The 13,105-nt window shown below is 40.7% G+C and overlaps 1 protein-coding gene across 1 annotated transcript; it reads right to left on the bottom strand.

The window, feature by feature from the left end:
* Positions 1-262: 262 nt before the first annotated feature.
* On the bottom strand, positions 263-12,631 carry LOC307230564 (caM kinase-like vesicle-associated protein; the record flags this gene model as incomplete). The annotated part of the gene is made up of 11 exons (XM_080001000.1): positions 12,511-12,631; positions 4,043-4,180; positions 3,774-3,905; positions 3,131-3,205; positions 2,788-2,926; positions 2,510-2,630; positions 2,315-2,390; positions 2,022-2,158; positions 1,772-1,850; positions 702-789; positions 263-580 (listed from the first exon to the last, which is right to left on the bottom strand). The coding sequence occupies exons 2-11, from the start codon at positions 4,135-4,137 to the stop codon at positions 263-265; spliced, it is 1,260 nt and encodes a 419-aa protein (XP_079857126.1). The 5' UTR covers positions 4,138-4,180; positions 12,511-12,631.
* Between the last annotated feature and the right edge of the window lie 474 nt (positions 12,632-13,105).

Below are 13,105 nucleotides of genomic sequence, written 5' to 3'. Positions count from 1 at the left end.
GAAAAGAGTACGAGTCACCTTTCATCAAGCCAAAATAAATAAGACGGGGCAAAGTTGAAGTGATACAGAGAAGCTACTTGAAAGATTGATCGTAGGATGGCCAAAGGCCGAAATGCAATCTAAATATGACGCTGCCTAACACTGCTGCACTTTGAAGGAAAATGGAGGGGGGAGTTCAAATAGCTTATACACTAAATCATCATGCCATGAACTCACTGCATGGGTGTATTTCGGTTGACAGAGGTCCTCCCATCGCCCCTGGTTATGCTGTCTTGTCCCCCAGTGTGTGTGGTGTTTGCGGATTATCTCCATTGCACCTCGGCCGTGGCTCTGCTTCTCGCCGGGCTGAGCCGGGGCCGGGCGGCGCAGGGGTGATTCCAGTCTCTGTGACAGGAAGTTGTTTGTCGGTAGAAGCCGGAACACCAGCGGAGGCGTTCCCAGGGCCATCGCTCGGAGGAGCGGGAGCGCTGTTCGCCATGTCTGGGCCTGCTGTGGCCCCTGCAGTGGGACTAGAGGCCCCAGAGTCACTCTGCTCCGGTGCCCGGAGTCTCTTCATAAGGGTAGTCACCCTCACGGCTTTCTATGGGAAATTAAAGAGCTACGGTCACCCCAAAATTTGGATAGGTAAGGTAAGATAAGACAAGATTAAATAATGTGCACGTATGAAATAGGTCAATTGCTTTAATGTGGGATATCAATACCTTCCACTTAGCTTTAGCAAAGTTCTTTTCTATTTGTGCACAAACGCCATCCTTGATGTTCTTATCAGAGGCAGCATTCCCAGAAATCCTGAAAAAAATGAGGAAAAGAATAATGTTAGCTAATGATTTAAAGAACTCAGCACAGAGATGATGGACATGTGCCAAAAGTAATCGAAGTCAAACGCATCTTTTAGAGGGATGTTTTGACTTTTTGACATTTTATGGATACAGCAATAATTTCAGATGTTGCTCACTGGACCAGCTACAGCTGCATTCTGGGAAATTCAGTTTCTCCCAATATCCCCTGTATATCTATTATCACCATTTCAGTAAAAGGAGGCTATTGGAGGGGGAGGGAAGGGTCGCCCAGAATCTTGATAAAAGATATTGGCTGACTATTGTCAAAATAGTGAAGAAGGCGGAAATATTGACAATTAATTGATTAGACTATTTTTGGTTCGATGCCAACTTGTTGTTACTTTGCACAGCACAGAGGTTTACATGTTTTCATGCCGTTTTCTAAAAAAGTTAATCAGTTAATCAACATTCTGCTTTCTGGGCTGTCCACAGTTATCAGAATGAAGAAACGTATTGACCTTGACCTTATTAGACCTATTTCTAGACCTATTTATTTCTAGAGACTTCGAGGCCTTTCTGATTCCATTATAGTTTCATAAAGTTGGTGGGATGATGAATAGAACTGTGTTTGACCATGAAAGCAGCATTGAGTCAGGGAGCCATGTCTATGGTTGTCCTCTCTGGTGAATATCCCTTTATTGTTTTTTTATAATTCATCTCGTAAAACAACATTATTAACAAGTTAACATAATGTGCGATTATATATTGTGGTATCTTCAGCCTACATGGTGCCTGGTCATCCTGGAAGGTGCTCCCACTAATGTCCCTTGTCAAAGTTTTCTTTCTAACATAATTGTTCAGTTTACATATGAAGCCATTTAAGGCTACAACTAAACAATTTAACAGACATATTATTATTACTTCAGAAATTAGTAGACATATTTCTCATTGCAATGTGGTGTGACCAGTCACATTCGATTAAGCATTTTTACCATTCGTGGCCTATAGCCTCTTGTGCAGTTAATCGCTGATCTTGATCCACTTCCATCAAACATGCCACTAGGTTTTTAGCTAAAGAAAACAAGAGAATTTCCTTTTATGAGTTATATTGTAGGTGTTCAACAGCATCATTCCTTATTTTTCCATACACTGATACCTGTGTCTGTGGTAGGCATCAAATGAATGCCCATCACACACGATACAGTAATTGTCGTATTCTTTGTAGGACATTAAAACAGATACCAGAGTCTGAAATGTCGTCCCAGTATGGTGAATCAAACTCATAGTCCCCTGACAATATCTTCAGAAAGAGGTCCTTATCACGGTTGTCATAGTCATCTTCATCAGCTTCATCATAGAAAGGAGGGTTTCCAGACAAACTGTGAAGGGAGTCAAATAAGCCCATCAAAATGAGACAAAATCTAGAAAATGTTGCATTAGCACAGACTATAGAAAAGCAACAATTATTTTATCACCATAAATGTCTGTATGTATTCTGATTATTGGTCGTGAGCACGATATAAGGGGGCACTTACAGTATATACATAATAACTCCAATGGCCCAACAGTCGACTGCTCTTCCATATCTCTGCCTCCCGACCACCTCAGGAGCTGAGAGGAAACAATTTGGGATGAACAACAAGTTATCTTCACCACTGTAGGCTGCCGGTAGAATAACCGTTCGACTGCATTTTCAGTATCTTTATCAATTCCCAACCTGTGACCCTTACCAAGATATTCTGGTGTCCCGCATGGGTCTTTAATGAGTCCATTTTCCAATTTGGCCAAATGAAAGTCACTGATTACAATTTTGGAGTGCTTCAGCCGATTGAAGTATACCAAGTTCTCCAGCTAAAAGGAGTAATAAATAATAATGATTAGTGCTGCTGTGATGCGAGGGCTTGTCACATATCAAAACGTAAAATGAGATCCAGGGATCATTCAGATGACTTGGGGTGCGGTGAGATGCTTTTCTTTCCTCACTAGGTGTCAGCAGTGCACGGCGTACCTTGAGATTTCTGTGTACGATTTTCAGTGAGTGCAGGTAAGCCAGGGCTTCCAAAACCTGCCTCACAACGTTGCTGGTGTCCCTCTCCGAGTAGTACCCCTGGTCTAAGATCCAGTCAAAGACCTCCCTGCCTGTGGCTCTGAAAAGTTGAGGTGTTCAACACTATAGTCAGTTGTGGTTACTGTGGGTACTTGTACTGCGGGGACAAAACATTTGGGGACATAATGTTCAAGACATAGAAAGAAACAGAGAAGATACAGTGCGGGATGTGGAATGAAATGTTCCTGAGAATCAATCGATGAAGAATCACTCGTGACTCTCAGTTTCCTCCAATAATACTCACAGCTCCAAAAAGAGGAAGTACTCTTTCTTGGTTTCAAAGACATCAACCAGCTGGAGGATGTTATGATGTTTAACCCTTTGAAAAGAGGGGGGGGGTGGGAGGATGGAGAGGTGCCGGGGGGGGGGGGCAGTAAACGCAGTATGACAAGAGTAGACAAGAGAATGTGAAGAAACAGTTATTTTCCTTTCAAGCATTTTGAAACTGTAAACTGTACATTTAAACTTCCATATGATTGGCAGTAACTTAACTTGAGTACTTACACAACAATATAATAATAACCTATGATTCAGATAAACTAGTATTATAAATAGAATAATTGTGACTTGCATAGATCATTCCGATATTCCTGATTCAAATGCGTATCTGTGTTTGGATTATGTTAAATAAGACTGACCATTTAAAGGCCCAGCAACAGGAGCAGGAATAAGTTCGATATTGATTTATATGAATGCATTATCATTTACTGTATTATAATAGCAAATACATGTATTTGTCTTTGAGATCTAAATGTGTCGTAATGTAAGAATGTAGGGTGCCTATCAATCGTGTTACATGTGGTTAACGTTGTCATAACACCATAAAGTTAACTCAAGCATGTCAAAACAAGTTTTCATACTGTAATGCAGCTGACAACTTTACTCACATCTTCAAGATCAGGATCTCATTTTTTGCCGCTTTTCTTACTTTTCGTCCATCTTTTTTGAGGAACTTTTTACAAGTGTACATTTTAAGTGTATTCCTGTCCTTGGCTCGAAATATCTCACAGAACTCCTCTCTGCAAAAAAAAAGCAAAAAAAAAAAAAAAAAAAAGAGCGAAAGAACACTCATGTATGAATGCTGATCATGTTCCTGCATGAATACAAGAAAAGACTGTCATATTGAAAGTCTTGAGTAATTACGGAAAGTACTCACGATTTAACATTCTGTCCCAGGTCATATTTGTCTGTCACCTCTGAGGGATTGTTGTAATCCTTCTTCTCCCCAAGTGTCAGACACCCAAAAGGCATGGCAGCTCCTGCCCTCGCCTGGGAGGTCGCACCTCAAAATAACCTGTTGGTAGTTCAGCATATTAGTATAATTGCTTCATAATGTACAAACGGTGAGTTGGCATTTTGACACAGGATACCTTCACCTGGGAAAATTGACATAATTCTCCAATGAAGATAAAGTGGGATTTTGCACGAGGACTGGGCAATATTGACAAAATCAATATCACCATTGTTTTTTTACATACTGTATATTAATAATGTGATGATATTTTTGGGTACTATTTGTGGTTTCATCACATCTTCACACACAAGAGATGTTTGAAAAACAACAAAAAAATCTACTACAAGTAATCTACTGTTTAAGACATTTAACTATATCACAATATTACAATAACCAAAATTCCAGACAATATCATGTCACGATGATGTAAATCCCCCAGCCCGATAATCTGCACACAAACGTAGAATTTTGAACGTAGAATTACTCTTTTTTGACTGTAATGTATGTACCTTATATTTTCACAATAGCAGCACTACAGGACTATTCACACATTGTTGACAAAAACAGAAATGGGAGTAAATAATTTTGCTCAATCCTGGCACTAAACATAGAATACAAAAAAAACATCTAGATGTAGAGGAAACGGCATAGACGCACGGTTATTATAGCTCTGTGCACAGCACAGAATGAATAGCACAATATCGGTGGGAGCATTTTGAATAGCGATAAAATAACGCCAAGAAATCTTCTCCATATGAACCTTTTAGGATTTTGCCGGGCTCGCTCCTATTTACTCCGCAGTGAGTCAGCTCTGCACCCTGCTACACATCCTGTCAGAGCTTTCTGAGAAAATCAACCCTGTGCTTTAGTCATGGCCTTTGTGTACTTTCCCTCCGTTCCCTCGGAGAATGTTTCATTTCGGTAGGATCTTCAGGGAACCTACGGTCGCACTATGATCAAAAATAAGTCGTGCGTGGAGTTTTTCGAATTATACGTTAAAGGATTACAGAGTACAATTTGGTGGTGCAGTTTGATGAGGCTTCGATTCCCATCATCCACCTGAATCCAAGAATGTGATCAAAATCATACCTGCGTTGGAAAGAAAGTCATTAAGGGTTCTTAATTGGCAGGGTAATCCCTAATGAGGCCTGTGTATAAATCCCAGTGTCCCTCACTGTGCCGTGGATCTCATGACTGCATGGAAAAGCAAAAGGAACCAAGAAGCAAATAAAGTTGTAGACACATGTCCCTGAAGAAGCATGACCTGCACTCAGTTTGTGGCAACAAAACAGTTTTGCATTTTCGTTTATTCTTTGGAACCCCGATGATACAGTGGATATGACTTGTTTTGAATAAATATGAGAAGATAATACTCTCTTTTGCTACATGGTCGTCTTCCTGCCGAGATTAACCTGCTGTGGCAGCGAACTGTAAAGCTGGAAATTCATTGCCTGATATTCTCTGCCCGTATTCCCAAATTTGTTATGCTTAGTAAAAAGAAGCCTTGGTTTGAAGCAATGAAAACACATTGAAAAGTATTTAATTTACCGTGAATAATGGTAGCAATAGAAGATTAGGTGGGAATCTGGAGCATTGTCTTAGGCCTAATTCACCCTTTCTTTGAAAAAAGTTTTTTTTTTTAATGTGATCACAAAAGGTTCTACAGAGAATAACATCTTTAAACACATTAAAATATGTTTGTGGTTAAGTAGTGGTCATCATATTACACCACAAAACTAAATTAATCGCATGCAGATCCAGGCTCGGCTTCATCTGGTGCGTAGATAGACCTTGAGGAGACGTTGTAGATGTGTCCTTTTCCTTTTCCTTCCAGGTTCTCTCAACAAATAATGTTCTATAATTCCTTATGACTCAAAAATGTCAATCGCTATTCCCGTTTTATCCCCCATCCTATGTTATTGCTAATGAGAACACGGGGGTTGCTTGTAATATTGATAACCCGACAGCCTTTCTCCAAGTGGCTTTGTGAATAGGACTACCAGCGTGTGTATCTTTGCTCCGGCAATAATTAAAATTTCCCCACGGGTACAATTATGTGGCATCGAGTCTCATCTCCCGGCTTTATTCTGAAAAGAGCCAGAGTCCAGTCTTTACAATCGCTGAGTGGACAATCCCATTTGATGGCCATTTAATAACGCTGTTCAATATGCAAATAGAAAAGAAATGTGAGAAAAGTACGGCCAAAAGTAGGCTAATCCAAACCTTTGTAATATGAGGAACCCGCCCAGCAAATCTGAAAATCCATTCATATATTTTCCATAAGCTCATAAGACTGGACTCCCTGACTGACACAGCCATAAGGGGATGTCAGGATAAAACAAGAGTTATCATTTTTTACCAAGGTGTATCTCTTTGAGTTTAATCTTAAAATCTCCCGTAAAGATAAGACCATCTTAAAACCCAAGTTGTTCCTGCCTCGAGAGGATGTGGGTGAATCCCAAAAAACCCTAAACTCTCTAGAAAACCGTGTCGGTTTCCCTCAACGGAGCTCCCTTAGATTTGAGTTTAAAACTCCCTACCCAGGCTCTCTCAGATCCATCTGAGGTTGTGAGTGATCAGCTTGAGCCGAGCGTCCCCTCGGGATCAGGAACTATAAAGAGACAGCGTAACCGCGCCCAAGGATCAATTTATTATGCTGCTGACTTTACCAATCTCACTCTAATACAAATTGCTATATTATTCCAACTATGGCCCAGGTTATCCAACCGTGTCTGTTACCGTCCCCCTATGGTTTTGGCTCATTTGCTGATAGTATAACTGACTTAATAAAGACTAAATAAAGCCTTTATTGTTGTGGCATGTAGTGTCGAGATAGTTCAACCCTAACCCCAAAGGCCCCATCGGGCAGCCTGCGATGAATGCAGAAAACATTAGTACGTAGCTCTGTTCCGGCTTTTGACAGATTTCAAAGGACAATTCAATTCGCTTTCAAATCTATTTATCGAGTGCTGTTATTGCAGGTTATAATTCAAACTGGCAACATTTCCTCCTCAGCAAATGTCTCCAGATTGATAAGAGAGCAAACACGGTGACGCACCCCTCCCCGATAAGTCGTTTCAGTCGTCTCTCTCGTGTTGTCAAAAATAAAGGTTGTGGTATACAAACTGTTTCAATTATGCCGAGGGTGGTTTTTAAAATTTTATTTATATATCTTTTTTGAGAAATGAATTTCAGATAAATGTGGCTCCAACAGTTTGATATTGGTGCTGGTGGTGACAACATACCGCCTTACTTTGTCACGACCCTTAATTCCAGAGGAAGGTTACTGTACCTCTGATGTGAGGTGGCGCTGTGAAGCCCACAAAACAACCTATTCGTGCCACGTCTGCGGACCTTTGTGTTTCTAACTATCCGTCACGTGAGAATGTGACAATCACAGCATTTAATTCAGAAAAAATCCCTAGTTGAAATAATAACCAAGAGCCTTTTTTATTATTATAAATTGCTTTAGTATGTGGTAAAAAATGACTATAAACTGTGTTGCACTTATTACCGTTGCTTCTATGTGGGCAGTATTTCAAAAACTCTCCATTCCTTAAAAAAGACGATCTGCCCCCCACCTAGGTGCAGTTACGTAAAAAGATACTATTTTCTACATTCATGTTTTTTATGTATCACTTGTTGACATGAATTGTTCAGTCCTGAACCTCTGCATCCTAACCTCAAACACACAAGCCCATGGGTCCAACATCAGTTCTAGTATGTTTTACACTATTGTTTCAGGATGGAGCTCATATAACATGATATGGGAGGATCGCTCGAGCGCCTGCGTTTATAAATTTTCTTTAACATAATTAAAGGGATTCCCTCTTTTCTCCTATCACATTTCACATGTAGGAAACTGATTATTTTACAAATTGAGGACAGTCCAGTTCATTTATATATTTTTGGTTGGCATATAGTTTGCATAATGTAATTAAATGTTTAGGATCATTGTGTAGCTGCATACTGGGTGGCTAGAATGATGTCCAGAAATGTAAAAAAAACCCGTTGCATTAGCGTCATTGGACTCTATACCTAAAATATGTAGGTTTAAAACATTTTAAGTCAATCTAATGGCTCCAATCCAATACTTTTTTTCTGTGCAAAGAAACCAAAGAAAATCCATTCTGGGTGGGATTTCACATAGAAAATAGTTTAGATCCGGAATATTACATGTCTACTGGAATATTGCTGCCTTGGCAGGACTGTGTATCGAGTGTTTTCTAGTTTGATATTGTTATTTAGTTAATATCTATTAATAACATGACTCTATATAACGACTCCATAAAATTGAGTGAAAATTATAGTCCTTTTGTTGTTCTTTTAGTCCAGTAGTTTCAGTAGTTTGGTGACAATTTCATTCTAATTTAATTCCATGATTGAGACAGAAACACATACATGTGCCAGAGTGCACTTCCACAACGGTAAAAATGTAATTTATATTATTCCATGATACCCTATAGTTATTGAGGACAATGTCCCATCCAACTTACAATTTAAGTTCCAGAGCAAGAGATAAATTTGTGCTTGCATGTATTTTTCCCCTTTCAAAGTAATCTTCTAAGTACGAGATAAAAAAGGACGTGCCATCACCAGGGGGAAAAAGGGACAAAGACCCTCACTTGTGCTGATTCTCATTTTCCCTTTTCTACCATCTAATACCTACTTTCAACATGCTTTCCATGAATGGGAATGACATTGTTTTTTCAGATGAATTCTTTATCGCAGCTTGGCTCTGGCTTTGGTGAAATGTACGTTTTTAAAAACTAATTGTTAAAGGGGACCTATAATGAAAAGCTCACTTTTTTCAGTGCTTGTGCACATACATCTGGAATAAATACATAAATACTAAAATAAGACAACCCAGTCAGTTTTTTTTTGTGAGCTGTCTATTTCAGAAAACATGCGGTGAAACAAGCCGTTCAGATTTGTGTCTCACTCAGTCCTACGTCACATTAAGACTCAATAGAATTAGAACCGCCCTCCATCTGAGCAACTCCACCCACAGCTGGAGCGCCACCCGAGCATCGAAGCTTAGAGCTAAGCATGGGAAGAACTCTGTTGTTGGCTGCAGAGACAAGCAAAAATTTTGTAGAAGAAAGAGGAATTAATACCGCAGATCACGCAAGTCGGAACAAACATTGAAATGGGTCTTGTAGATCTCATATGAGAGAAGATTCAGCAACTGGATTGCTCTCTTAAATTTGTTCAGAAACAAATTTTTGGTGGACTGATAAGGTGAAATCAGTGAAAGTTTACGTACTTCATACGAAACGGAACGGAACACTACTACTCATGCTCAAACCCCATTGGCTCACAGAACTCGGGGCCTCAGGAAGGAGGTGACACGCACACACACACACACACGCTGAAACAGAGTGTCAGAAACAGGGTTTGTTTAGAGGCATGTTAGAATGGCTAGAATGCATAATCTGAGTGGTATTTTCCGCAAAAAAACTTCAAAGACATGGTTTGGGGACCTCAGAGACCTATATTAACTTGTTGAGCAGGAGCATAATAGGTCCCCTCTAACACACATGAAAAAACCTGTTGCTACGGTTGCAAAAATGTATCCAATCCACCCCAGCATGCACTTAACCCCAAAATAATCGGCTGAATCGTTCAGTCCAATTGTAGCAATCAGTCTGTGAGTACGCACGCATGAATCATGATTAATCCTACAAGAGGGGAAAATGATTTGTGTTTTATTGTGTTTTCTGTTATTATAATCAAACTGACTATTGTGTCTCGAGCTCATTCTGTACAAATTGTGATGTTTTTGTTGTTTGGCTCAAATAGTTATTTTGTCCCCTCATTCTGACACCTTTTCTCTGCTTCTATTCACAAAGTTTGACACCAAAATAACTTTTGGTGTCTTTTTTTTTTTTTTTTGCTCTATTGTATATTACACGGCATGGCTTTTGGATGGGATTGTGTACGAGGGGGTACTTTCTGAATGAATCTCACAGCAAGCTTGTCTCAATAGCCCCCGCCTTGTCTAAACCCCCTCACCCCAGACAAAAAAAAGACGTGTCAACAGAAACACATTAAAAGTGAGCCTTTTGGTTTGTCATCACATACATTGCTAAATTCTTTGGACACCCTACTGAAGCGTGTTTGTCATTTGCTATTTTGGAGCGCAGGTCTGCTGCTTTAAGTCGCGTCAGAGTGTGGTCGGGGGCCTCGTCATGCATTTGGCCCGTGTGTGGCGCCTTCAAAGGGAACGGTTCGGTGACCTGGGGGCAGGTGGTCATGAGCCAAACCGGGGGGGGGGGGCCGAAGCAGGGCTCCCCGCGTCCGCCTCAGACATGACGCACGCTCTGTTTTCTCATTTGCCTGGAATGGTGGCGTTGAGTCAATCTGATTCTGTCACAACTCATCTCTGGTCGGTGCTGCGCGTCCGTCGGTCTGTCTCACTCCATCTGGGCCCTCTCTGTCCCACACCCAGCCAGCAGCAGCAGAGCTGCTGGGACGCAAGCCCCCATATGTGGCCCGAACGTGTCCGAGTCATCATTGAAGTTTTAATGGTACCGTGATAATACACAAGCTTGAGCAGGTGGGATGGCAGAGAGAATGCCTGAGAATCTCACCTCAGACTCTATTCACTGTATTCATTTGGGATTAACTGACTGTACTTTTGCTCTGAGACAACCACTGCAACCCTGGTCTTTAGGCATCACTGGTTAGTCTGGCCAGTTATTTTTGTTGCCTGGTTACCAAGTGCAACTGTGCATGCCATGCTAATGTCTGAACAGTGGCTCTTTTCCAACGAATCACATTCATCAGCATTATGGATAGGGAATTTTGAACCTTTCAATGGGCAATTTGCATAAACAAATCCATTAATCGATCAATAGTCGATACATAGACAGACAGACGGACAGACAGATACTAGGAAGTATGATGCCATATATTATTGTATTACTACCTGACTAATGTTCACTCTATAATCAGAAAAGGGAATTATTTATTGGCCAAATTTTTTTCTTATCGCTTCAAAATGAAATGAGAGGATGCTGTTAAAAAAAATGTAAAATCATTGAATATGCAAGTTCCATCCATCCATCCCTCCATGCACCCATCACACATGTTTTATGAATGAATGGATGAATTGTTGAATGACTCATTCTATCTATCTATCTATCTATCTATCTATCTATCTATCTATCTATCTATCTATCTATCTATCTATCTATCTATCTATCTATCTATCTATCTATCTATCTACTGTATCTATCTATCCATCTACCTGTCTGTTTTTTTCTTTATTTTTGGCATATAATGAAGACATGGTATCTTAAATCGTAGAAAAAATCAGCTCATTACACACAAATATTGTACTTAATATATTTTATTCCATATGTTTAACTGAGGTATATGTATAGGAGATGGATCATCATAAACATCTAACTGCAGCATATTTGTACATGCATTAAGACTTAAATTTCTGGCTCAGTTTGTTGGCAATTGCAGGTCGGTGAATGACTTATCTCCAATTCCCAAAGCCTTTACCTATTATACGATTATTTATTCCATACATATTTCCAGCAATTCAGGTTTCAGTACATGCTGATGCTCCTTAAAAAAAAGGGATCGGATCACACAGCAAGGCAGTTCAATTCCACCCTCACATTTGGATTCAATATAACACCGGGGAGAAGTCCTCAGCTCCTGTAATAAAGAATGAATGGTCTCCCCAACAAGATGCTCCAGCAGAATCCACTCAAGTCCAGCACACTAGAGCAACTCTTGGCAGCTTTAAAGGCTTTAAATAATAGGGGGGGGTTGTTGTTTAAAAAAAAAAAAAAAAAAAAAGTGAGAAGAACGCAACCTGTTAGCAGTGCGTCTGCTGCGTCTGTGGAGTGTGAAACGGTGACATTAGTGTGTATTAATAAGACAAGGTGACAGGGACACGGCGAGACTGTGAGAAGATGGGCTGCAAAGCTGCTGCGGCACCGCAAACTGCACACTCAAACGGGCTTTTTACACGGAGAATCACACCACGGCCGCACGCACGCACGCACGCACACACACACACACACACACACACACACACACACACACACACACACACGGGGTTAAATAAATAATCTCAATCGTAAATAATCGACGATATTTTCTCACTCACATCACCCCCCCCCCCCCCCCCTCCCGTTTCACATCAGGATGTGTTGCATATAACTCGTGCAAACTACAAGAGCAATTTTAATTCCCAAACGTGCCCGGTGTCCAAAAGACGGTCCAGCAAAAGTTCCGCAAACTAACGTGATCGACAGGGCGGGATCAAACTGAGGATAATTAAAAATGTGAACATTTCTTAAACATCATTTAACAGACAGTAACTCCCCCCGGGTTGGCCGAACACCACGCATACTGAGCTCACTTACCTTCAGTTAAACACGGTGGAAATTACCGCGAATAATATCCAGCGGGACAAAATGTGCTTTTTTTTTTGCGCAACTTTCCTTGGAAAACAAGTGGTTTTTTTCCTATCCCCGGTGTGCTGCCGACGCGACGCAGACCAGCGCGCATTCCAACTCTGCTTCAACGGGGTAGTACGCATGACGCAGGGAGGGGTGTGTGCGTGTGCGTGTGCGTGTGTTTCTCGCACATAAACAAAGCTTTGCGTGGCTTCAATTAAAGTGGTAATCCATGAAAACCTTTTATCCCATATTCGGTATTCACCACATAGTTAATTAGCTGGCACTTTTATTAGAAACAGCCATTCCATGCACAGCATTGGTATTACGCGTGTGCTCCTATATGCTGTTTCCATTGTTGGTGGCGGGGGTTCGCCGTCCCCGGCAAGAATCCACTGATTGTGTGTACATGGGAGGTGAAAGGCAACCGTGGGGAATTTCATAAAGAAGAGTAGCTTGCGGTGTGTCAATTGTCGATTTAGCTGAACATTTACTAAAAAGAATATAAATATATCCCCCACCAAGTGACGCATGTGATGATTACCCTGTTCCCTAGCGTCTT

This window comes from Zeus faber (assembly GCF_960531495.2).
Source record: "Zeus faber genome assembly, chromosome: 5".
Taxonomy (NCBI): domain Eukaryota; kingdom Metazoa; phylum Chordata; class Actinopteri; order Zeiformes; family Zeidae; genus Zeus; species Zeus faber.
This window is presented reverse-complemented; position numbering and strand designations above follow the sequence as displayed.